At 41.6% G+C, this 26,355-nt stretch overlaps 3 protein-coding genes across 9 annotated transcripts; 1 reads left to right on the top strand and 2 right to left on the bottom strand.

Annotated features, from left to right (window-relative positions):
* Nucleotides 1-3,175: 3,175 nt before the first annotated feature.
* On the bottom strand, nt 3,176-5,352 carry MRPL57 (mitochondrial ribosomal protein L57). The gene is made up of 2 exons (XM_054384102.1): nt 5,298-5,352; nt 3,176-4,027 (listed from the first exon to the last, which is right to left on the bottom strand). The coding sequence occupies exon 2, from the start codon at nt 4,020-4,022 to the stop codon at nt 3,711-3,713; it is 312 nt and encodes a 103-aa protein (XP_054240077.1). The 5' UTR covers nt 4,023-4,027; nt 5,298-5,352; the 3' UTR covers nt 3,176-3,710.
* A 284-nt stretch (nt 5,353-5,636) lies between these two features.
* On the top strand, nt 5,637-14,883 carry SKA3 (spindle and kinetochore associated complex subunit 3). The gene is given in 10 exon segments (XM_054385382.1): nt 5,637-5,739; nt 7,754-7,818; nt 8,681-8,846; nt 9,709-10,135; nt 13,064-13,164; nt 13,927-14,117; nt 14,277-14,489; nt 14,661-14,708; nt 14,710-14,755; nt 14,758-14,883. Coding segments are annotated over 10 exon segments (1,389 nt in total). The 3' UTR covers nt 14,787-14,883.
* On the bottom strand, nt 14,712-25,803 carry SAP18 (Sin3A associated protein 18). 7 transcript variants are annotated; one of them, XM_054385402.1, is made up of 8 exons: nt 25,716-25,803; nt 25,435-25,544; nt 23,647-23,769; nt 21,666-22,971; nt 20,544-20,668; nt 19,769-19,948; nt 19,231-19,319; nt 14,739-14,761 (listed from the first exon to the last, which is right to left on the bottom strand). In XM_054385402.1, exons 1-4 carry the CDS (start codon nt 25,785-25,787, stop codon nt 22,815-22,817), a joined length of 462 nt encoding a protein of 153 aa, XP_054241377.1. In that variant the 5' UTR covers nt 25,788-25,803; the 3' UTR covers nt 14,739-14,761; nt 19,231-19,319; nt 19,769-19,948; nt 20,544-20,668; nt 21,666-22,814. The 7 variants fall into 7 exon arrangements, with proteins under 7 accessions (XP_054241390.1, XP_054241398.1, XP_054241377.1 ...); XM_054385394.1 differs by lacking the exon at nt 14,739-14,761 and adding an exon at nt 17,500-18,111; XM_054385410.1 differs by lacking the exon at nt 14,739-14,761 and adding an exon at nt 17,500-18,111 and having other exon boundaries at nt 20,544-20,634.
* Between the last annotated feature and the right edge of the window lie 552 nt (nt 25,804-26,355).

Genomic DNA, 26,355 nt, shown 5'->3' with positions numbered 1-26,355 from the left:
AACTCCTAAAGGCAGGAGCAAGTTTTCCTGGCAGGCTCTGGCTGCAGAGGGCACTCTATGCTGTATCAAGCACTATGATAGGCAAAATGAGGGAGTAAGCCAAGGGTTACAAAGACGATGAGGACAAACAGCTGTCTGGAAGCTGTTGGATTCAGAGTTGGGTATCGCTGCCAACAGAGGCAGCAGAGCTGTAAGGGTGCGCTAGGACATGGGTCCTTCTGGCCCACGTGCTGCAGAGCTGAAAATTTTCAGTGAATGCAGCAGGAAGAGTAGCCCTACCTTTCAGGAGACCAGAAGAGAGATGCATCCTGAGAAAACAACTGATTTAGGTGCTGGGTCACTTACCTCCTGGTTTTGTGCTTTAACCTGCTCTGTATCAAGTCTTGAAAATCGCTGGCTTGTCACTAAAAATAACAGCCCTTAAAATTTTAGATCCATCAAAATAATTACTGTTACAAGCCATAAGTAGTATTGCAGTTACTGTAGAATAGTTGACACTGGCTGTAATTAGGAACTGACATTGGCTGTAGTTAGAAACTCTGCTTTTAGTATTTACTGCTTTTTTTCTTTTAAAAAAATAATCCACATACACAAGTCATGCACAGAAAATTACACTGAACTCCCAGTGTGAGAACAGAAGCCTGATAAAGGGCAAGATTTCTGAAATGCCCTGAGAGGATAAACCTGTCCCTGCGAAGATGAGGCAAGGAGAGCCATAAACATAAAATATTTGAAACTACACAGCTAATAGTTTTTTTCCCTTACCGTTATTTAGTTATAGAGTGTATGACATACGTATTGTTGCTGCTTCTACCAAACGCATATTGTGGGAGGAGAGCAGGAAGAGCTGTAGGTGTCTATCATAACTGACTTTCTGCAGTATTATCCTAAATATTCAGAGCGTCATTTAAGAGGGGGTTGGGCACTCCTATATTTAGTGATCAGAGGAGAAATTTTGGCAACATTTTTGTTACAGCTGTCCCTTGAGTGTGGAATTTGCAGGTACCAAGATACTTTTGGTACACTCTTCTCAGAACCTGGTCCTGTTCTTCAGTTCTAAATGCCAGTTTTCAGGTGCTGTTTCTTTCCTCGTTTGATCTTGTCTGGCTCTTGTATATTGTAAATAATCTTTTGGGGTGTAGAGGTTTTGGTTAAGTTCAATGCTACTCAATACTTCCAAGAACTTACTGATCTCTCTGAAGTACGGTCTGGCTGTAGCTCACCAGAGCCCCAAGAGGAGGAAAAAGGCAGCATTTGTAGCAGTGTTAGTGTCTGGCAGATTTACATTTACCAAGAGATGCATTGATTCTGCCATAGCTAGTCTGCTTAGTTCTGGAGTACTGACTGACCATATTTGCTAACAATTTTTTTTTTTTAAAAGCCTCAGAACTTTGAGCTTCATAGTGTATGTTCTCTGAGGAGACCACGTAAAATTGCATATAATGGGGGGATTCAGGTATGTACTTACAGAGGCTCCAAACGGTGAGTGTTTTAACTCAGTGCAGATGAAGAACACCTCTCATGGTACCTAAAAAGTAGCAAGGTGTACAACATCAGAAGCTCTTCTATCCCTAAATGGCACCAAAGAGAGGAGCTGCATATGAAGTGATTTGTTATAACTGAACATATTTACTACACTCATTTCTATCAGTTTATTTTGTATATATGGATGTCTTTTTATATGCATTTTTCTTAATTACATAACTGTCATGAAACATAATGAAGCTGCAGTTGTAGTTAGTTTAAATGCTGATTTATACTGGTGTTTGGCTGTTTATTTTCTGCAACAATTACTTGAATCTTGTTAGACAGTGAAGACTGATAATGTTTACACAATTGCTTTCCTCGGTTTTTGGGGGTTCCTCTTTTCTTCCCATTCCCTGCTCCAAGAAAGAGCACACATGCTCAGCAGTCAAGCAGACGTGTTGGGGAAGGACTGGGATCACCTCTACTGGCACCAAAGCATTAATAGTGATATGCAGATTCTCTTGTGTTTACATTGCATAGCTGACAACTTACATGCTTATCATGTTCCTCTCTGGTTTCTTCTACACCTTAACCTGTTGCTATTAGCTTTATCGTGAGAAACTTAAAATCTTTATGAATGGTAATTTACAATCATAAAACTATCACAGAAAGGGGCAGCTTTCCTGTGAAGTCTTCCCCACTCCCTGTTCTCTTCTTAACTTGGATGGATTAAACATCCCTGGGTTATCTCTGCAATTATTTTTGTATTTGCCAGCAAGGGTCATCAACATTTGCACTAATCACAATGTCCCAGCTGTTCTGCTTCCACATAGTTGTTTTTAATTGGGTTGCCTATACTTGTAATGAGCTGTATTTAAGTTTGAAGTGTAAAAGATGTATGTAATAATTACACATTTATTGTATTTTGTATGTTACTTATAGGACTAGTCCTATGCACAGAGAAAACATCTTGCCATTTATAGTTTAATACTTGAAGTAACTTTTTTAAATGGGCTTTTATAAATGAATTAAATACAAAATCACATTGCTTTGCCTGGAAGTTCCTTCTTGTTTTAATTGTATTGTGAAAATTCCCCATATGTATACTTTTCTGTAAGTGTTATCTTAAGCCATTTACAACCATTGAAAGTGCATTCAAGATTTTGTACATCAGTGTTCAGACCTGTTCCTACTTTTCTGGAGTACAGTTCATGTTTAAATAAAAATGTTGTACCATTTTAGGCTTCTTTTCCAAAGTGATAAAATATGAATGGACTTTTACATTCATCAGTGAATGCAACATCAACTTAATAAAAGTACATGAAAGAATCTAAAAATTGTTTAGCTGTAGCATGCATGTATTAGATCAGAGAAAAACTGCCTGCGTCAGAAACATTTCATTAACTGTTCCAGTTTTCACACTGCAGCTGCAACAAACCTAAGACTACACTCAGTCTTGACACACCTTGCAGGTCACTTGAAGGGGGAAATAATAAAACCTGTGACTTCTGGCTAACTATTTCTTCAGAACACTAAACATAATTTAGAAATCCAATTGCCACTCCCACAGGCATTAGCTGAGTTCCTCTGAGATCAGAAATAACCTCTAAGAATGCAGTAGCACCCAAGCTGCGACTGATAGGATGATGGCACTTAAATTCAACAATTTTTTCCAGAGTTTATAAAAAAAATGGAACATCTTATACCCTTTTGTGAGGTTGTCTCACACACCTAACTAGTCCTACTTCATCTTGGTCCTTGCATGCCTGATGAAGTGAGCACTATGAAGTATTGTGATTTGTGTTTCAATAACGCTGGACACAAAATATCCCTTCAGAAAAAAAGTGTGAATAGCAAAAGCCATCTGATCATTATCAGCAGACAATCCCTTTAAACAGAGCAGGTCTGTTCCCCTAGCTTTCAAAAGAAAACTCGTGAAGTCATATTTAGTTCCAATCATTATCACTGTACTTGGTGACTCAGGCTATTTCATGCAAAACCAGTGAAGAACACAAGGCGGGCAGACAGCAGAACCACAAAAAGAACTTCCTTTTCTGAGACAGTAATAAGAAAACATATACTTGTTCTGTAGGACTACTTTTAATGGAAGATCTTATGCACTGTAGCCAGTCTCATTTGTCATCCACCATTGCTATATTCAATTACAAAACTACCATAATAGGTACAACAGGAGATCCCACTGTAGTGTGTAATACACACCAAATAAAAATATGCTGTATTATTCAAGATGTCCACCTTTTTGTCACATTTAAGTGGTTTAAATCATCACTGATGTATCTATGCTCAGGGCACTTGGTCATTATCCGACTTTTGAAAGCTTCCCATCTTGCACGTCTCTCTTCCGTATTATGTTTGTACTCCTGTTGCCTTGTCAGGTAAGGTCGACTCAGCCAATATTCATTTTCTGCTTCAATTTCCAGCCTTCGGATCATTGCTTGCTTCATTGAAAGGGTAACTGGTCTTGGTCGCCTGTACTTTCCAATCCATTGTTTTCCAGGAATTCTCTTGCGGAGCAACACTGTTGTTAAAAGCATCACGCCTCCAAATATAAACAAAATATAAAATACTTACTACCTTAAGGACACGAGTTAAAAATCTAACAAGAAATAATTAAAAACTCTGCACACACTCCACTGTGTTTTAGCTAGGTGAAGTTTGAAGTTCAGAATCTGATACAACCAAACTCAATCAAACACTATATAGGCAGTGTAACGACAGACACATTGGAAATTTAAGGAAACATAAATCTTTATTTAGCTAAAGAGTTTACTCAGTTATCTTAATATCTCTTATATTAAAGCATGTACTGCCTGAATAATTTATGAAAAATCCAGACCCAGATACTGTAACAAAAGATTCACTTTGTTCCTTCTTCAAATAGCTAACTGCTAACATGGAATACTTCCAGGTCTATCTTCTAGATCCAGAAATGCCCTTTCCTTCAGTATTGTTTTGAACTACAGTCTCTCCATAAGCTCATCGGTATACAATTACCTAGTCTTGTAAATTAACTACGGGAACTCTGGTTTGTAGAGAAAAAAACCCAATATCCTGCGTTAAACAAACTATCATATATAGAAAGCATGAATGCAGTTTCCAACACAATACACAGGTGTAACAGAAGAAAGGCGAAGCTATGTTTAGATTTGACATACCTGCTCTTCATTAACCTGATTATTAGTCCTAAACATGTTTAACTTCTAGGTCTCTAATTACACAGCGTATTCATCAATTAATAGGTCAGACAGGTACTTTCAACACGGCATAAACCTGTACTACCACTGAGAAAAGCCGCCCTGTCATAACCCATTCCCGTGGTTCAACTGCATGCTGATGCTGCATTCTGATTCAGTGCAGGAGTGAAGCTGTCGGGTTTCGCAGGCGTACTGTTACCTGGGTCTCCAGTTCCCCTTCTGGCAGGGCAGGGGACGGGAGGGCACGGCAGAGGTGCCCGTCTCCCTGGCAGTGCAGCTGCTCGCCCTTAGCCCTGCATCCGCTGCCGCCTCGGCAGGCATCGAGGCGGACGCGCGACACGACACGGCTGCCCCCTGGGCTCTCCAATGCCGCAGGAGGCACACGGGCTGCTGAACACTCACTAGCCCTAGGAGCAATTCGGCCTGCAAAGCGGAGCGCTCCTGGTTCCCCACCGGGGTTTTCTCACGGTTTAGGGCTAGGCCAGTCCGAGCGAGACCGAAGCCAGTCTGCCAAGAGCCACCCCGCGCCCAGGGCAAAGAAGCAGTAAGAGAAGCCACAGCAGCGCTTTAAGTCCTTTACTTAGCGGACCCCCTCCCTCCTCCACCCTCACTTACCGACTCCGGCAGCGACTGCAGCTCCAACCCCGACCCTCAACGCAAGATGGCGGCGGGCGAGGGCAACGGCCCTATCTCGCGAGAGCTTGGCGACGGGCGGGGCCTCGCGCCGCCAATGGGGCGCGCGCTGGCCGCGGTTTGAAGCTGTCGGCGGATAGCAACCGTCCTTGCGGCCTGTCGCGGCCCGGCCCGGCTCTCCTCTTTTCTCCACTGAGTAGCTCCCACCCCGCTCCTGGGCAGCTGCTGGCGGCCGTTCACGTGTCTAAAGCGAGTCGGGGGGCTCAAGACGACCCTGGCTGGGTGGCGCTGTCCCTCGGATGCTCCCCTTGCCCGTGAGCGATGGACGTGTCCAGGGGCTTCTTCAGTAATCTGCGCGACGTGTGCCTCACGCTAGAGAAGAACACTAGGCAGCTCGATCAGGCCTTACGCAGAGAGGACATGGGTAAGCGCAGGACTCCCCTCGTTCCCTTCTGGAGGAGGCCGCCGAGGCTGAGGGCGTCTCTCACTCCTAGGGCCGCAGCCCTGCTCCGCGGCTCCCGCAGGCGTGTCCGTCCAACCGAGCATCAGACCCTGAGTCTGGAAGCTGATCTGGAGAGTAGCTGTCGGTGACTGGTGGTGATGGGTGCCACACCGGCATGCTGGGGCTGATGGTTCTGCTTGGATAGCCCTGGAGGCGGTTTGTTCCTCGGCAGTCCTGGATTTGGGTTCCTGCCTGTCTCCTATAGCCAAGTGTGGATGGGCTTTTTGTGGGCTCATGGCTCCGAGGGAGCCTGGGAGTAGTAGCTCAGCAGGGTATTATTTGGGCTCCCACTCTTACTGTCTCTGAGGTCCTTTCATAGAATCCTAGAACTGTTCAGGTTGGAAGAGACCTTTGAGGTCACCAACTGCTCGCCTAGACCCCAACGCTACTGCTGAGCTACTACCACTAATCTAGGTCCCAAAGTACCACATCCAAGCATCTTTTAAATACCTCCAGGAATGATGATACCACCGCTTCCTTAGGCAGCCCGTTCCAAATGCCTTTGTGAGGGTGTAGGTGAGCTTTCATAGAATCATAGAATCAAGAAGGTTGGAAGAGACTTCAAAGATCATTGAGTCCAACCTGTCACCCTAAACCTCATGACTATCTAAACCATGGCACCAAGTGCCACGTCCAATCCCCTCTTGAACACCTCCAGGGATGGTGACTCCACCACCTCCCTGGGCAGCCCATTCCAATGGCCAACCACTCTCCTGTGAAGAACTTTCTCCTCACCTTTAGCCTAAACCTCCCCTGGCACAGCTTGAGACTGTGTCCTCTTGTTCTGGTGCTGGGTGCATGGGAGAAGAGACCAACCCCCTCCTGGCTACAGCCTCCCTTCAGGTAGTTGTAGACAGCAATGAGGTCTCCCCTGAGCCTCCTCTTCTCCAGGCTAAACACCCCCAGCTCCCTCAGCCTCTCCTCATAGGGCTTGTGCTCAAGGCCTCTCACCAGCCTCGTTGCCCTTCTCTGGACATGCTCCAGCAATTCAACATCTTTCCTAAACTGAGGGGCCCGGAACTGGACACAGTACTCAAGGTGTGGCCTAACCAGTGCTGTGTACAGGGGTACAATGACCTCCCTGCTCCTGCTGGCCAAACTATTCCTGATGCAGGCCAGGATGCCATTGGCTCTCTTGGCCACCTGGGCACACTGCTGGCTCATGTTCAGCCTACTGTCAATCAGTACCCCCAGGTCCCTTTCCACCTGGCTGCTCTTCAGCCACTCTGACCCCAGCCTGTAGCTCTGCATGGGGTTGTTGTGGCCAAAGTTCATCACAGGATGAATGGGGAATTACTCTTCATGAATTGAGGCAGGAAAATGCATTTCAGGTCTTGTTTTCCTTCTGCACAGGTAGTTCCAGTTTCTGGTAGGATTTATTGCTGTGCTATGCCTTGTCACATAGCAGGTGTCTTCTTTCACCCTGTTTACATTAACCTTGATTTTATTATTAATTTTTTTTTTTTTTACATCTGATGCATATGTGACTGAACAACATTAACATCTGCTCACATGCCAACAAGAGGGAAGAATTAGGCTTTTTGTTGATGTGTGTTTTTCAGTGGTGTCTATAACTTCTTTTCCATTTTTATTATTGTTTCATGTTCAAGTTCTTTAAGGATAAAAATTTAGCATAAATAATCGTTGATAGCCCAGGGACATGCCTATTGTAGCAACATTTGCCATGGATAATTTTTTACAATACTAGCTGCAATGGTAAAATGGAAGCCTATGCAGTTTCTGTGCAAATAACTGTCTCATGCTGTGCAAGGTATTCAATGTGAGCTAGTTTCTCCTTGGTTTTCTCGGTTTTTGTCTCTTTCTCTAATATGACTTCAGCATCTCATATAGGAGATTATGTTCTGATGTGTACTAAAATACTAATCTCTCTTTTTTTTCCTCTCCTAACCCTTTTTTGTGAATGTGCATATCAAAGACTATGAAGATGAATCTCCAGTAGGAGTCTTACATGACCTCCATTGTGAAATCAGGACTCTGAAGGTATTGTCTTAAGCCATTGCCTTGAAAAATTGGAGAGGGGGATTGTTCCATAAATTTATTTTAATCATTAAGCCACAATACAACTTTATTCGTCTGCAGTTCTGATTAATTTATTAGTTTACCTGTAAGTAATGGCAGTGAACATCAGTGTAGTGCCCAAAAACACATTTGAGTGACTTAAAGTAGATTTACCAGCGTTAGTTTGCAGTCACTGTTGTCACTCACTCAGATCAGCAGAGGACAAGGTTAAGGGGAAGTTGTAGCTGTGCCAAGGCACAGGTATTTGGGAGAAGGATTCAGGAGCAGCAGCTCCCTGGAGAAGAGTTATGATTGTTTCTGATCAGCGACTAGCACTAAGAACGAAAAAAAAAATCTTCACTGAAGTTTCAGTACCTTCAGCCGCTCAGTTAAACTTGTGAATAATGTTCTTTATTTCTTTAACAGAAGTAGGAAAAATGGGCTATAGAAACAATCAAAAGAAGTGAGGATATAAACTTAAAGTTTACTATCTGGTCTGTGTTGATTGTATGTGGAGAATGAGAGTCTGAATTAATTGCTGTTATCTCTTATTTTTATGGAATAAGAGCTTATATTTTTGAGAGGTTACCAGTAGGGAGTTATCATAGTGTGAACTGTCAGCTTAGTGTAGCTTTTCAAAGTTTTTATACACTTATGCCCTATATATCTCTGGTATTTTGTAACCTAGTTTTCACATATAGATAAGACCTACCTTTGCTGCTTATCCTCATCTGAAGTTCAGTACTCTACTTATTCACAAAACAATTCATGTGTAAACAACTGCCATGTGGTGATTTGGAAATAAGTATTTCTGTGTTTCCCTTTACCTCCTCTGCCCCCAAAGGAAGATATTAATGCCAGTCTTGGTAAGAGTTGCTCTTCAAAAGAAGCAATTCATGATTTTATGAAGGAAACTGAAACACTGATAGAAAGAAATGCATCCAATCTTGGAAAAATAAGAGAGCTGTTCCAGAAATATGGCTACGAACCACATGTCAAAAACTCCACAGGTAATATTTCTTGGCCATAAAGTTTATGAAGATAAATGTAATTTTGTAAAATATTTCTTTCTCTTGATCTTTGTGTATATTTCCATTAATTAAGAGATCAGGTACATCTGTGTTATTTACTGTATAATAATATCCAGAGCATAAAGGATTCTGTTGTGATTGGTGCCATAAAAAATCAAAAATACCAACTTAGAGTTAGATCTCCTGGCATGATTTTAAGTTACTTGAGGAGAAAACACTCCAAATATTAATAGTTGTATTCAGAAAACATGTTAGCAATCATGTTTTCATAACCCAGAGACTTACACTGCTTTGGTTTCTTATACATGGTAAACTGTTGTAGCTGCACCTGAATTAGTTGGTAGTCATATATGCTGATTCCATTAACTTATATCACCATAGAGAAAATATTAAAATAATGTGCTCTGCAGCACAAATGGGATAAGAGAAGCATGTATGGGGATTAGGTGATGTGTAGCAAGCAGTATCAGCTTGATCATTGAAGGGGTGTATCATTATTTCTGTTCTTGGGCTTTATTTCTCTCTGTTTTATTATTATTATTATTATTGTTATTGTATATTAGTTAAACACATTTCTTATCTCAACCCACAAGTTCTTTTTTTCAGTTCTCTTCCCCATCCCACTGGGAAGGGAGAGGAGTGAGCAGCTGCATAGTAGGTAGTTGCTGTCTGGGTTTAAACCATAACATTGCTTCAGGTTCAGTGCTTTAAAATGAAAGAAGGAATCTTTTTATTACAATAATAAATTTTTTAACATTCAAATTGGTCGAGAAGTCCAAGTTTGTTTAATAAGTGGAAACTTCTGACATTTTTTTAAATTATTATTACTTTCCTCAAACAGAAGAGAAGGAAGAAGTTAACAGTTATTCAGCAGTGTCTGTCCAGAATAAATCTGATGAAGAGGAAGCAGATGATGTACCTCATCTTCCAGCTTCTGCTGAGAAGCCACTGGTGCCCAAAGACCCGCTGTGTAACCCCCAACTTTCTGATTTTGGTCTTTCACAATACGCTTTCTCCAGGCCTTGGAGTGCAGCAGAACAACAACCCCCAACAAAAGCATGTCAAGAACATGATTCAAATAATAGGACTCCACTGAAAACACCATCTCCTTCTATTTTGCCCAAAACACCTAAATGTAGGCTGAAAATGGAAGATTATGAGTGTGCAACACCAAAACTTGAACACTTTGGCATTAGCGAACATACCATGTGTATGAATGAAGATTATACGATGTCACTTATTCACAAAACTGCTCAGGCAGTCACAAAGTGAGTAAATTACTTAAGTTCAGATTGTTTCTCTATGGAATTTTCTCTAGTTGCTTCTCACTGTACTAATTTCTTGCTGCTATTCCTCTTCATTTCTTCAAGCATGTGAGTCCCATGTCTTTATCACAACTCTCTACATGTCTTTTCTCATAGCCTTTACAGTGCCAGATGCTGCCATGAAAGACATTTCTGATGTCTTTCCCTGACTGCACCACGATGAGAATCTTCCATGCACAATGTATTTACGAAGGGAAAACGTACAGTATATCCGTGATCTTTTGCTTTCCATAACCTCAAATTTGAGGGCATGTTGTCTGCAATAGATATTAACATAGCAAATTTAAAGGCTTCAAAAGCTTTAGGAATGTAGATCTGCAAAAAACTTCTAAATCATTCAGTAAAATGCCTTATTCTAGAAGCTTTGTATAATCTCTCACGTTATCCAGCCCCTCCTTACAAACAGCTCTTTTCACTCCAGTCTTCTGTTGAAAAGACATCTCCAGATCTTCACTGTTGTAATTAATATTAAAGAATGTGCAGCAGTGAGGTGTAGAATACTGCAGTGGTAGGAGTATTTTTGTGTACTTCTTAGGTCACATAAAAGTAGTTAAATACTGTTTTTATAGTTGGTATTAGCCATACATAGTCAAATTAAAAGCTGACAGTACAGTATTTAAAAGAAAATCACTGTTGTGCAACTAATATTTGGTAGTTAGAGAAATTACCTAAAACACAAGAACCATATTGGAAATAATCAAACTTTTTCTGGTTTTGTTTTTCTTTTTTTAATCCTTGATAACTGCAATGTATGCACAGATGTGAAGTTCTTCAAAACCACGACAACTTAAGTGACTTTGTTCCCTGTTACATTGTACTGTAATGGTTGACTTTTGTGTGCAGCTGTTTTTTATTAATTGTAAGATTACTAGAGGAAAAAAGTGAAAAGATACATTTTTCTTTTAAAACAATTTTGGGATCTCTCTTTTTGAACAGTTATGTAAATAGTATAATGTCTGTAAAGCTCCACAGTATTTCAATTATCCTAACAGGAAAACTTACTGAATTCTGAAAAATATTAATTCAAAATCATTTCCTCTCAAATAATATTTTGGAAATAGTTTCATCTTATTGCAGTTTGTGTACTTCTGATATCTATAATTTTTGTGGTTTTGTACTACTTTTCCTATTTAATGAGAAACGTTTTAAATCTGTTTTTCAGCTGTAATTATGGCTGTAATTTATACACGGATACATCTACAAATGTAGATTCTATTTCTGTGGTTTCTACTAAAACAATTAGACAGTCCACTATGATACTTGCATATAATAGCCAAAAAAAAAAATCATGCTGTCTTTCATACCTCTGATGGTAACATTAAAATTGTATAAAGAATTAGTTACAGCATGATTGCTCTTTAACACATCATCATTATTAATGACCAAAGATGGACACGCTAATTGTGACTAAAGTTAAAGCAGAGTGTGAATTCAGCATTTGGCATATGTGAGGTCATGAGGTTAAGTCACTGAAGTGTTGTTTCTTGGCTTGTTTGTTTGTTTGTTTGCTTGTTTGTTTTTTCTTTTAAGTTACAGTTAACCTGGGGTTTGATCAGAAAGGCTGAAACACTTAAATAGCTTGTTACTGCCAGAAACTACTCATCTCACATTATAATGAGAAGGCTCAGCATGTTAAATGAGCAGAACTCTAAGCCAGCTAAAAAACAAACAAACAAAAAAACCCAAAACCCACCAAAATAGAAGATTACACACACACAGACACGCTGGGTAATGGGCAGAATCTTTTCCACAAGGATCAGATAAGCAAAAAATCTATTACAAATAAAGTATCCTTATACCTGTAATTTCTGTATTTAAAGACAAGTAATAGTTCTGACCTTGGAGACAGCCCTGCCCTTTTATATTCCTTGCTTTTGCCAGCCAGGTCTTGTACCTAGCTGAAACCTGTCTAGCAGCTGTGCATTGTGTAAAAACCACTTTCAAAGCTCATCTCTGAATCTGGTTCTTATAATTGGAGACTTTCGAAATCCACCTGGATGCGTTCCTGTGCAGACTACCCTAAGTGATCCTGCTCTGGCAGCAGGGGGTTGGACCCAATGATCTCTGGAGGTCCCTTCCAACCTCTGATATACTGTGAAGATAAATTTTTAAGCATTTAAAATAATTTCCTTATTTTTGTGTAGAGTTTAGGTAAGCTTCCGCTTTTTATGTGTATTTGTCTCTTAACTAATTGTTCTCTCCTTCCACTAAAGTAGCATGAATATATATATATATATATATATAATTTTTAAATTTCAGTTTCCAATTTCGTGGAATATTAAATGGCTTTTCTCTCTGAAGTCAGCTAGTAATTAGCATTAAGTAATCTGGTTTAAACTTTAAAATTTATTTTTAAATCTTTTAGTGTTCACAATAGCATTAGTAGATTAAAAGCCAAAAAAGATTTCCTCTTGTCATTTAGAATTTTGTAGGCAGCAGATAATTCAAAGTAAAATGGACTGTACCTCTAACACCAAACTGACCTTCTGGGAGCAAAAATATTGATCCTACCCTGACCTGGACATACTTTTTTATTATTATTGTTGTTATTATCTTTTATTTATTCTTTTTTCCTTTTTTTTCCCTCCTTCCTTCTCTTCTGCTTGTTTGTTTCATTTGGAGAGGGTTTTGAGCCTTGGTTGGAAATATGTGTGTATTTGAGAGTTTGTGGATGGACTGAACATTTGCATGCAATAGAATTTCTGGAGTAGAATCCTAATTGAAAAAAATTATGAAAAAAATCATCTTTCAGAAAATTAGTACTTTACTTGTATGTTGAAGAAATACTAGGAAACTCATCAAGTTGATAGTATTCCTTAAGCTGTGATCTCTTCATATTGAGAGCTAATTGAGGGCTTTGATTTTTGTCAGGTTCGTTAAAAATGTTGATCATGAAATGAAAATACCAGAGATGACATCCAGGGGAATCATTGTTACTCCTAGGCCAAAACAAAAAGGGCCAACTGAGAATGGTAAGTTAAAAATACATGAAATAAATATGCATATGCTTTTTTTGCCTAATATGTAAATGCATTGTAAACACATACCAAACTTTTAACCGATGTTTCCAGACTCAGTCATTAAGTAGTATTGTCTAAAGAAATTAGATTTTATGTTCCACGGAGAAGTTTCTCACCTTAGTATAAATCTTTGTTCATTCTTCTACTCTTATCGATCTAGAATTATCCAAAGGGATCCAAGATTTTATAATTGCAACTTCTTATTTGAAATAAAATTTTTGTTTTGACAACTTGGCTTTTTTTTTTTTTTTTATTCTGAGAGTACCCATTAGATATGTTTAAGGATGGGAAAGAAACTGCTTTCCAAGAGGTTAACAAGACAGTAGCTTGGATCTCTCAAGTGCTAAAACATCTTTGAGAGGAAACTTATTATGTTCTCTTGAAAATGTGAGAATATCTTGGGGCCAACATAGTGATAACTGAGTATTTGAGAAGCTAAAGCAATGTTTTAATTGGGCTTTTTCAGTTATTTTTAGTAATGGGACTAGATTTATTGCTTTTTTTCTTACACTTGCATTTGCTGCTTTTCTGCAGTTCTGTCATATGGTTGGCTCTTCATACTAAAAGTATCAGCCAAAATGATACAGGTGTTTCAGAGTATGCAAATCTATGACAAGCTAATAGACTTAGAAAACTAAACTGGGGCACTGTAACTAATAATATTTATACTTACGTATGTATACACTTTTATTTTTGTTTCTCTTCACTTAACAGCAGCAGCTGACTGGATGGCTTCTCCTATGGTGTTTGTGTTCTGTACTCCTGATGTGAAAATCTCTCCCAAAACAAATAGTACAGTATCATCAAGGTCACCAGGGACAAATGAGCTGCCTCCTCCTAGTCAGACAGAAACACCACGATGTCCAGATTTTGAAACAAGATGGCTAGTAAGAGAAGCTAAGGTAGTAAATAGCAATCATGAACACCTTCACGCACTACCATAACCAGTTTTTCGTTCCAATGTTACTTTTTCTTATATCATTGTAGAAAAGCTCTGTGATGGTAATTTTATAAGAACATTTATTAACTACTTTAACTGAAGGCATTTAATACCTCTTTTACAGCAAGTAATGCAGAGGGAAAAGATTCAGTCAGTGACAAAGAAAGATGTAACAAATAAAAAACCCACAGAAGATAGAATTCCTTTTGCTGTGAGCTCTGACAACTATCTTAAACGTTTTGGAGACCCTTCTCCTCCCAAAATAAAATCCTATGATGAATTACTTGATACTCCTCCACCTCCAGAAATAACAAGGATACCAGATGATGTTCTACAGGTTAGCTAATATACTTCTTTTTTTTTTCCTAAATAGTTTTAATATTAAAATAGTAAAATTTAAAGGGCTTAGTTCTATTAATCCTTTTTTCTTCAAAAAGAGAGTTCTCTACTGCTCAGTGAAAATGTATAAACTGTAATCCTGTTTTTATTACCTTTTAATTCCCTCTAGATTTTGTTCAAGTATAATCATAAAGCAGACTCTTCTACAGACAAGGAAAATGGAGACCAAGGCAGGAAGTACTACAAGATATGAAAGTGATTTCACCAATACTGCAACAAAGAGAACAGGTATTAAGTTTTACAAATTTGGTTAAGTAATTTAATTTGCAGAAGCTACAGAAATGTTTTAATGCATTTGGAAATTAATTCAGCTACTTGCTTTTAAGCTACCCACATAGCTCTTACTGCTGTGACTAAACTATTTTTGCGTGATATCTGACTACCTTTATTGTGAAGAACAAATATAATGGATTGTGTGTTTTATTTGTGCCAGCTTTAAAAGAAATAGAGGTAGTTGTTGGTTTTTTTTTTTTTTTTTTACTGCTTTATCTGTAAAATCAAAGTACCACTGAATGCTTTCTTCAGAGTAAATTTATGTAATAAAACTCAGGAATTGGAGAAAACTATTTAAGTGACACAATCAATTTCACAGTTGCTTTGGCAAATTCAAAGCTCTTTGAATTGCAAAGCCACATTACGACCAACACATGAGACAAAGTAGTCCTACTTATTGTAGACTAAATCTTTAGACAGTGGAATAATAGCTTTAAAAATATTTGATCCATTTGAATTGAAAGAAGTTTTTGTGACATCTTGATCAAGTGTAGATATTCCAAATTCAGTGTAATGTATGTTTTACGTGTTGATTATCTGTTCAACTTGGGGTCAGTACAGATTATTTAGGTAGAAGGAACATGTATGGAGTCAAATAATAATCACTAACAGCCCAGAATGAGACTGATTGAAAATAAGTTTGGAGTTGGAATCCACTTGGAGTAATCAAATAGAACTATGCTATTACTTTACCTGATCCTTGTTTTATTCTTTTCAAGATTTAAAAAAAAAAAAAAGTTGATACTGTGTCTTCTACTAATTCAAAATATGATTGAGACAATAAGTTCATGAACCCTCTGGATATATTTGCAGAGAATATCCTGGATTTTTCAAGGCAAACATCTGATATCAAGCTGAAGTCCATGTTGAGTCTTTCACACTCATGGATCTTGCCACTGAATCATCACAAGCTCAAAAACCAAAAGAAGTTACTGGTGGGAAGAAAGCTGTTTGGCAATATTTTGGTATCTAGTAGTCATAGTAATTAGGATTGTTTTTCTGGTAGAGATTGTACTTCTGTCCACAAGAAATCCCAGCTCCTTATCCTTATTTGGTGCCAGTTTGCACTTCACAGTGTCAGGTATTGTTTATAATGACTCCAGGAACTACTCTTACCAGCTGTACATGGTCTTCCTGTGATGGCTAAAATTCTGTGATTTAGATGAGGGCCAGCATGCAGCACATGAGAAGGAAAGACTTCCAGGAGACTGGGAGAAGTGTAATACATAGCTCCACTTCAAGTCCTCACAATAATAGACAGCTGGAGATGCCCTGAAGTATCTCTCCAGGTGCTTAGACTTACTTGCTCTGGCTAAAATCTAGTGAGTAACGGAGCTGGTTTCCTGCTATTCCAGTCATTCTCCAGAATAAGTGTACATCAAATTAACTGGAGAAATTTATTTTGTATTATTTCTGGCCTGAGCACACAGTCATTTTTCTGTGATAGTTTCTGTTTTAAAATGTGTGTATTACTACGTGTGGGTATTTGAGCTTGATCAGTGCTTTTAAATGTTAAATAAATCTGTGTTATATACTGGGTGGCTGCTTGGAAAACTATAATCATTTGCTACTATGAAGAGACTTAATTGGTCTAACCTGGCTCCTTTAGGGACTGAAGGCCAGACCTGCTTTCACCATTCTGACAGACTAAAACCACTTAGACTGGATCCTAGCTGTGGAAATTCATGGTCTTAAGAAGGTACAAAGAGTTATGCTGCAGAGCAAGAACCTTTCAGCCAGGCAGATTTACCAACACTAAGCTGGAGGAGTTTCATAGCCTGCATTTTCCCTCCACAGCACTTCATGGTTGCTTTCTTGCCATGAAGCCAGATATCCCAAAAGACTCCATTTAACATGAAACAGAACAAGCAACACTACTGTCATGAACCTTGCTGTATTTCCCCTCACCTTCAATTAATGAAATTCCTAAAATTTCTGTAAATGGCTTTTCACTAAACTTGGCAAGATCGCACTCCACTATCCTTTTTCCCCACGAGGCAGAGTTGTACCTAGCCCTGCTGAGGTTCTCACTGTGGGCTACTTACTTTTCTTGACTGTTAAACGTTTTCTGATACATTTCCTAGCTATTTCATTAACTAATATGAAAGGGATTCAGTTAATACTTCAAGATACAAATTATCTTTTAGGTTTCAGTAAGCCCTAAGCAGTAGTTTAATTATTGGAGGTGGAGGAGGGAAAAGTTGGCAGAAGCAAAAGCATGAACAGTACTGGAAACTGATCTGTGTCCAAAATAGCTGGAGAGGGGAAGTTTTGTTCATTTTGGGGTGGTGGGGATGTATTAGTTTGGGTTTTTGCTCCTACACAGATCAGTTCTCCAGTGCAGGTGGCTCCATGGCCAGCTGATAAATGGCACAAGTTCAAACACTGTAACAATCAAGGATGTAGCAAAGGGAGGAAGGTAAAACTCCACTTAAGCCAGTATTGCTGCTGAAGAAAGGCTTGTCCAGTTGCTCACTAAATTAACATGTCAGAGTGGGAATAAAGCAAAAGAACTTAACCCAAAAGTTACACGGGGGTTTGTTGGGGGCTGAATCTGATAGCAGCACTGGCCTGTCAGGAAGTGTAGTTTGGATAAACAGCTAAATAAGTGGCAAATGCTGTAGTCCTGTAAGGTGTTTTAAAAAATGCAGTCTGGGCTGGGTGTTTGGTGTTAATCACACTGCAGTCCTTTTTTTCTTTATTTCCTATGGTATTTAATCTTTTTTTATTTATTTGAGTGAGTCAGCTAACAGCTTCTCTCCATAATCCCATTTGTTGTCAAAGAACCATCCTGATTGTTTTGCCCAGGAAGCCTCTTAAGGTGGTCAGTGTGTTCTTCTCTTAGAAATATTTTGCCTGAGGTTAAATACAAGTACAGATCTCACAGTGTAGTGAAACTTCCCAGCTGGCTGTCAAATGGATAAATGACAAGCATCACATTTAGTCCCCCCCAATGTGCTTTCACTGATGTTTTTATAAATCAGTAGAGTAACAAATGAAGTCCAGTCTTCCTTTGTTATTTAAAGCATCATGGATGCTGCTTTTTTCTGTAAGCGTTCTGTAGGACTTGATACTTGCTTTGTTCCCTGTTGTCATTATTCAGATGTTCCATGGTGGTTGCATGTCTTCTATCAACAGCTGTGGCTGATGTTGGAGCTGCCTTCTATTTCAGAAGTACCTTGTTTCCCCATGGGACAGTAATACAGATAGATTTTGGCATTTATAAGGAGTGGTGACAACAGCCAGTGGCCCCACTATGGAATTGCATTAGTCCACAGGAATACAACCTATCATCAGGAAGACATAAGTCAATGCTGCCTCTATATCATCTATCAATTTAAATGTGAAACTTTGTGCTGTTGTTACAGTAATAGCCACTTCTGCAAATTTCTTTGATCTTGTCTAATTCAAGTTAAAGATTTTTTTTTTTAAATAGCACTTAGAGGAAATGGTCTATAGAAAAGATGCTCTGCTACACAAATGTTTCTCCTGGGAAGAGATCAAGGAAAGGGTAATTTGCAGAATACCCAGAAGAAAGGTGTTCACTTTCATAGTTTTTTATATAATGTATTCCTGGTTTAAAGCCCTCTGGTTATGCTCCCTGATTGCTTATGCACTGTTGTAAACCTATCTAAGGCCTTGCTGCATGGTCCTGCCTATCCTTACCCCAGCTGCAGGTCCCACAGCCTCAGCTGCATCACTGGAGTGTGGCTGCAGGGGAAGCCCTTTGTCCTTGCCCAACCATCAGGAACTAATTGTTGTTTTCCAAGGTTAAACTGTTAATGGGCTCTATGTGCTGACCCAAATCACTGAGCAAGGGCACTCACAGGTGTTGGGGCAAGAGAAGGGAAAGTGTGGGGGAAGTGGGAGCCAGGATGTCATCTGTCAGTGACAGATTAAGCTGCTCTGTAACTTGTATCGTGTCAGTTGCTTTGGTACAGTTCCCTGAGGCTGTTCTGTGAGTGCTTCCATGGTAGTTGAAGCAATTCTTCAAGACACATCAATCCTGCTCCCAAATCCCCCCTTATCCTCCCTGGGACAACTTCTTGGGTGGCTGTGCATGAAGTGGACTGGAAGGTATATAGCTACTATGATAAGCCTCACCCTTGGGAGAGGGCCCTATACATGCAGAGTGCTGCACTTTGTTCCTAGCTATGTTGGCTGCTGTGATGTGGTGCTAGTGGGGCTGCATTTCAAACCTTTAGTACTTCTGTGTTTTCCTTCCTTTCAAGCATTCCCCCTTTAAGAACTGCTCTCCAGTGCAGTTCTTAACCAAAGACAAGAAGAGTGTGGCATGCTTGCCAGCAGGCCCCACAGTAGGCAAGGACGGTGGAGTGCACAGCCCCAGCTGTGTACCTAGTGCCAGTAGGTCTTGTGTGCCTGGTGTTGTTCTTCAAATGCCCTACCTAGAACCACTGTTGGGGCTCTCCCATCTTGTTCTCTGAAGCCTGGGTATGTACTCCACAGCTTTCAGCTAGAAGACCTCAGCAGAAACCTAGAAGCAAAAGGGTCAGCTATGCTTAGTCCTATCTCTTGCTTAGCAGCGTTGTGCTGGCAGATCTCTCAAACACGCATTAAGACTCGAGAAAACTGTTTGGATTCCGACAGCATACACAGCAGGGTTGTCTGGGCCAGGTGTAGTTTTGGGTCCCTGTTAAAGACCTCCCCCCCAATCTCTCAAGCCTGAAGACATGTTTGCCTGAAGCACAAAGTGGGGAATTCATTCCTCACTAGGGGGAGCTTAACCAGAAGTGCCCTTGAAGCTGTCACTTGCAGCATTCACTGGATTTTCTTGCTAAGTGTTAAAGAGGTCAAGAGAGTTTTTGGGCAAGGATGTCTACTTAAGCCTGTCAGTTCTGTAAGACTGTAAATACCCCAGGGAGGGTCTCAAACACCCCAGCCCCTCTGAACCCAGCCCTTAGACACTTTTATCATCTCCAGTACCTTGTCCCAGTGCACTAGGCAGGCACATTCTTGTCGTCACAGGTCATGGCCGGGCGCAGTGCCTGCTATGCGCAGCACAACATGGGTGTTTTACCATTCACGTTCCTCAGGGTCCTGTTGTCAGAGGAACCGATGCTGTTTTTGAAGCCAGCTGATCTGCTGTAATGTCTAGACACAGGGCTGAGAAAAGAGCAGAGGTAATTGGAGTGCTTTGGGTTTGGCAGGTTCTATCTTAGCTGTTCTTTGAACATGACCATAGCTGTTGTCATTCATCTGCTCTGACTTGACAGGGTTTCTGAAACCTAAACTTTCCATGCTTTCCCTTGCAAGAGAAACTTGCTGATAGCATTTAAGTGTTTCCCTGCTCTATCATGATGGAATTGATTTAGTGACCAGAACCTCAGACACTGCTTTACTGATAGGAGATCTTTTATCTCTGATGGGCTGTAAACCTTGGGAATGGAGTGCAGCTGTGTAGAAAGAAAAACACAGATAGGTGACTCCTAATGGTCACTGTGACCTGCGGGGGTTACCCGTTACCTGATAACGGGAACTCACTAAAAAGTTAGGACAGTGGAATGCAGAGCTGTAGAATCTTTTACCTCTTGTCTGACGTTTAAGCCTTGGTAAAATATATGTGTTCGCGTGAGACTTTTTCTCTGTAGCCAATCATGAGTTTACAACTGTTGCCTGGACATACTAATGACCAATTACAGGCTGCCTTCTGATTTTGTTAACCTATACAAAGAAAAAGCTTTATACAATAAATCAACACCTTGCTTGCATCAAGCTTTGTCCCGTTTCTGCATCGTGGTAAAATGGTGACCTCTGATGTGATGGAGGCGATTAGCCGCTAGACTGCGGTCCTGCCACAAATCCCACAGAACTTTGAATGAGCTGCTGAAAGGAAGCAGAACACTGGCCAGCAAAAATCATCCCTCCAGGAAGTGAGGTGAGCTGTGGGAAACTGGAAATTATGCGGAATCAAGAGTCATCCCCAGAGAGAGACGTATATGAACTAGTGAATGCACTCCTTAAAAAGCATGGCAAAGCTATTTCTGGCCATGATCTTAAAGTAACACTGAAGTGGGTGCAAGAAAAAATCCTGACAGTTACAGCACGGACAGCAGTGTGGAGCACGGGGAGGAGATGGCCCCTGGTTGGGCCATTACGAGTCTCAGAGCGGCAGTGCCAGCCACAGCAGGGAGCCAAGTGGTGACCTCCACAGTGGCTTTGGCTTGTCCCATGGAGGAGGTGGCGACTGCGGCTCCCATCGCTCTCATACACCAGCAGCATCAGCGTTTACAGCCCTTGATTCTTTAAAGAAATGTCACTCAGGTCTGCAAGATGACAAAAACCACATTGCTGATTTGATGGTCATGATTCAGCACACAGGCAGTAAGGGCCCCAAGTCTCAACAAACCTACTCCTGGGGACACAAATTATCAAGCTGTTAGGATACATGGGCTCCTCACAGCAGCAGTATTGTGGAGAACATCCCCTTCACCCTGGCTAAACATCCCACCCATCCCACTTAGGGCCACACTAGACCAGCTCCTTTGCCACTTCCAAACTCAGTCATTTTTAAAGCAGCATTATATTTTCTTGAGCACTCTCGAAAGAACAGTAGAGTACACTTTTCAGTCTCTTGTCTTGGGGAAAAAAAAAGTGACCAAGATGCATTTAATTCTGCAAATGAGAAACATTTATGAAGGCTAAAATAGAAACTCCCTAACAGAGAAGCCAGAGAAAGGGGACAGAAAAAGGTGAACCACAGGCAGAACTCAGGCCAAGATCCCTCAGGCCTGCACCTAGGGACTCCCGAGAGAAAAAAAACAATGTAAATCACAGCTCAAGAGAGAAGACATGCCTCGTCCTCAGAAGGCAGAACACTTACTTCAGGCTTAGCCTCTGCTTTGCTAAAGCCTCTTGGCACACAGGGACACACCGTGCAGAAAAGCACATGACTCTCTTCAGACCAGCTGGATGCTCATGGTCAGCCAGCAGAGGCTCACAGTGCAGGAACAGCTGGAGACACGTGCCTGTCTCAACATCTCCCCCTGCAGTGACAGAAAGAACTGGCAAGCACAGACTACATCCTGCCCGATGGGATTTGGTGGGAGATGGGGCACGACCTTCATTCTCCTACTCTGTAAGAAGGTACCAGGCAGCATTACACAGAGCAGCCATCCAGGTTCCCCACGGACAACTGAGAACCCTTAACTACCCTTTCCTCTTATTTTGAGATTCTAGATGCTGGCTGCTAGAAACCCATCACACCCTCAATCTTCAATTGGTAACTTAACATGAAACATCCCTGAACCTTGGTAACTCACAGCTCCCTGTCTTTGCCCCAAGACCCAAGGGCTACAGTAAATTGAGAAACCGGCACTCAGTATAAGCTGCAAGCATCAGTGAAAAGCCATTTTACAGAGGGCTACACAGTGAGATTTGTCACACTCAGAATGGTTAAGAGCAGGGTCTAAATCTGTATGCATTCATTAGATGAACTAATCGAAACAGACTACAGCACTCACTTTCTTCAGAGTTCTGGAAGCCAAAACTGGGTGTTGTCCTCCTGACCACCTACCTCTCTACTCAATAAGCCCAGATGAAAGCTTTGACCCTTCTTCAATTTCTACTTCTGCTTAAAAGCTAACACAAACAAACAAAAAAAAAAAACCACCAAACAAAACCAAACAGCACCACACTATCAAAAGATTAATAACATCAATCTTTATTCCAAACAAGACAGAACTACAGATACCTGTAATCCTTCTGGTCGTATTTTATGGAAATCTTGAAACACCAGACACCAACTTACTGTTCAAACTACAGCAATCAGGGATAGGATGATGGCACTGCTAAAGATAAGTTTCTTCTAAACAAACTAAAAGTTAAGGTTTTAAACTTAACGTTCAATTTTTTGATGCTTCAGCTTCGTCTTCAGGTGTTCCTGCTTAGCAACAAAAGCAAAAAAATAAGCCTGCTTTAGAACAGCAAGTAGGAATAAACAGAAGATGTAGTCATACAAAGAAGCAACACTTTAGTATGGTCTCATGCGGCTCGATGGGGGTGGTGCGCGGTTTGGAGGAGTAATTGCTATATCCAGGTAGTCTCCTATCTGGAATTTCTGAGACTGCAATGTCATGGAATCATCTGTGCCCTTCCTGCCTGACATGGTGCTGCCAATCTCCTTCACCCTGCACACAGGAGAGAAAATGCAATTTAGTTATCAGAGCTCAATCTCTCTAGAAGTTTGAAAGAGAAACTGTAATCAGGTCATGACAACCTTCCCATGCCATCTTCTGCACTGTACATATTTTAGCTATATATACTGGATGCTGGGGTTTCTCTCTCCAGTACCAAGTGCACAATGAAAACCTACGCTGAATCCTCTTTCTGATGTAGCAGTGGGATAGGAGAACCTTCTACCATACTAAGTTATGTACTAGAGAGAAACCCCTGCGCCTTCCCATACAGATCCAGAACAAGAACCCAGAGGTGACAGAGCAGCACATATCCACTGGTTGCTGACAAAGGTTAGCTCATATTGTTTTGGAAGACAGATACCTGCAACAAGATCACTGCTAAAATTCAAATGTCTTCTCAGATGCAAGACCTACCACACCTTGTATCAGCAGAAACAAAGCTTTATCTTGAGCTGTCGGTCTATTTCCTGACTGGATGCCAACACAGCAACCAAAGCTTTCAAGCACACAGGAACACAATCAACAATGCTGGTAACTAAGCAAAACAGAGTTTGCAGTGGTCTGTTATCATGTGGTTCTGAACTTTAAAATCAGTGTTAATGAAAAATAATTTACTGCTCCAGTGCCTGACACCGTCTATTAACCTGGAAAAGAAATGCCATTTACCTATATCCAGGCCTCTTGAGATCTGTAAAAACAATTGCAAAATTGAAGTGTGTGCCCTTCTTCCGTGCTTCTGGGTAAACTTCTTTCACTAAGCTGGTCAGTTCTTTCAGAGTTGCATCCATCCTAGGTTAAACAAACAAACCAAAGTGGTTCACGTTCTGAAACATCAGCAAGAGAAACAGCTTCCCCCTTCAGATCCATATATTGCAACAACTCTGCCTTTGAGTTGCCTGCTAATACCTGAAGAATGAGTTAGATCTTAAGAGGTTTCATCTACAGAGCAAGCCATTGATTTCACAACTACACAACAATTCCAAACAATACATTTTGAATTAATGATCAAGTGACAAGAAGTTACTCCAGTTATTGATTATAACACCTGGGAGTTTTCACCATTTACTGTACTCTGGAGGCAACGTGGTCTAGCGCAAATGTAGCCTCTAACTAACTTCCAATTTATTCTGACATTGAGACAAATGTCTTCACCTCCACCTAGGTTTCAACAACTGCTTTTCTAGTTCTCTCAGAAAAGTTCCCATTTAAACAGTAGGGGCCAGCCTTTTTTTAAATGAGTTCACACATTTATAGAATGAACAGTGCAAGAGTTTCCTTGTCTTGACATCTGTGTTAAAATAGTTTATTGAATATTAGAGGAAATGTTAAAAAAAAAAAGAGAGAACATTAATAGCGTTTTCCATTTCCATCAAGAACTCCACTTCTGCCCAGCAGGCAGCACTCCTTCTTTTCCCAGCCTTCAAACAGACCAAGGCTAAAGCTCACTTCTAGAATTTCCAGAACAAAAGAACTCAATCATCACAACTAAAGCAGCTCTAATTATACAGACTGTACAGTCACTCCGAGCTTCAATCAACCAAAGAACAGTGTGTTGACAGACAATGCCGATTCTGACTTCTGCAGATGGCAAACAGCTCTAACACCATCAATAGCCTGGACTGAGTCCATAAATCCCACTAAGAAGTAAATTAGAACTTCGTGCTTTGCTACCCACAAAAATGGATTCATTCAACCATACAACATAAATGTTATAACCCTAGCAAATACCCTGAAAGGAAAATAAGACATGAAAAGTAGCATAATTCACTTTGAAAAGCATTCTTTGAAACACCATAAACAAAACATAACATGTTTTGCAATACAGACCAAAGCAGTTCTCTTAAGTAAATGTGAAAACTGTAAAAGGCAGCTTTCTGTTAGAGCACTGCTACCTGACTATACAAAAATAAACACTTCGCTTTCAAGAAGCTCTGACTTACACCAACACAACATTCACGTAACGCTTCAAGCCTTTCGGGGCAACTACTTCTACCTAAAAATAATCAGGATGTTGGAACAAAACGTAATCATTAAATAGTCTCTGCATTGGACAAATTTGTTGTGATAACTAAAGACATACCACAACACAAGCCTCTGATTACACGCATCAGTAATCGGGAAATTCAACTGCACTGAGTTTCAGTCTGCGGCAACCAACTCTTAGCTAAAGCTGCACTTCCACAGACGCCATGACTACAGGCAGAAGTGCTCTGTGGCAGCCTTTCCCTGCGGACTTGCCACCACAGCTGAGCGCACAACCGCCCTCATGAGAATCTCCCCTTGTTTCCTGTTTTAAACAAGGCTTATGGAACTCGTTCTTGCAGCCAAGTATGAGCCAGAGGAGTTCAAGCCGGACAAATTTCTCAACACCGCCCGGAGCTCCCGTCCTCAGGGCCCCGCTCACCGCCGTGCCCGATGGCTGGGCGGAGAGGCCCAGGCCGCCGCACCGCTCACCAGGTGTAGATCTGCAGCTCGCTGGAGGGCACATTGCCACGGGAGAACTCGTCCATACGGTGGTGCCGCCCATTGTTGGTGGTGAAGACGCGAAGCAGCAGCGGGCACGTCTGCGGGACGGGGCGAGGTTGAGTGGCCACTCGCCATCCCCCATCCCTCACCCCTCCCCCGCAGCCAGACGCATTATGGCGTCGTCATACCCATTCCCTCCCCGCCTCCCACTACCCGCCATGCTCCGCCCGGGAGCGGCATAAGAAGCCGCGCAGCAACCTCTCCAGCACCTTTTCCCGGTCGATCGGCTTCTCCGGCTCCTTCTTAATCTCCTCCTGCGTGACCCGAGACTCCACCGCCATCTTGTCTCCCCGCGCAAACAACCTGGCGGCTCAGATCTCGCGAGAGAAGCGAGGGTCCGATAGCGACCGCGCTGGGGCGGGGCTGGGCACGGAGGCGGCGCATGCGCACGGGCGGCGGGGGGGAGGTGCGCGGGCGGTGGGACGATCTTGGCAGGGCTGGCCGCTGTGGGGCAAGACTGGCTGAGACCGGGGACGCGGGCGGGCAAGTGGTCGCAGAGCCGAGGGGTGGTTTGCAGGAGATGAGGAGACGCGGCCGTGGGCTGTAGCTGCGTGCCCCCTTGTTGCTTTCGAGGTCTGAGGGTAAAGATGGTCGACGCTGCTCGGCAGCGGCCCTCAGCCTCCCGCCCATGGGAGGGGGGTGGCTCCCGGCTTAGCTCCGCAACATACCCTCGGATCGCCACTGAGTGGCAACCTCTTGCTCCTGTGCTGCCGGACAGTGCAGGCACTAGCTGCCCGAGGTTGGTTCTAGGGCCCTGTGCTAGCCGAGGCTCTGTTCCAGGGCAGCGTGATTAGTGCAAATTGCTTGAAAATCTCACCTTAACACGAGGAGAAACTTCTTTACAGTGAG

This window comes from Indicator indicator, chromosome 1, assembly GCF_027791375.1.
Source record: "Indicator indicator isolate 239-I01 chromosome 1, UM_Iind_1.1, whole genome shotgun sequence".
NCBI lineage: Eukaryota > Metazoa > Chordata > Aves > Piciformes > Indicatoridae > Indicator > Indicator indicator.
This window is presented reverse-complemented; position numbering and strand designations above follow the sequence as displayed.

What these genes read in the sequence shown, in the direction of transcription:
- SAP18 (XM_054385415.1), bottom strand. Translation starts at nt 25,787, where the DNA reads ATGGCGGTGGAGTCTCGGGTCACGCAGGAGGAGATTAAGAAGGAGCCG. An exon ending in AGCCGATCGACCGGGAAAAG is followed by an intron (nt 25,545 to 25,715) that starts GTGCTGGAGAGG and finishes CCCGTCCCGCAG; the next exon opens with ACGTGCCCGCTGCTGCTTCG. An exon ending in GAGCTGCAGATCTACACCTG is followed by an intron (nt 23,770 to 25,434) that starts GTGAGCGGTGCG and finishes TGTTTAACCTAG; the next exon opens with GATGGATGCAACTCTGAAAG.
- MRPL57 (XM_054384102.1), bottom strand. Translation starts at nt 4,022, where the DNA reads ATGCTTTTAACAACAGTGTTGCTCCGCAAGAGAATTCCTGGAAAACAA.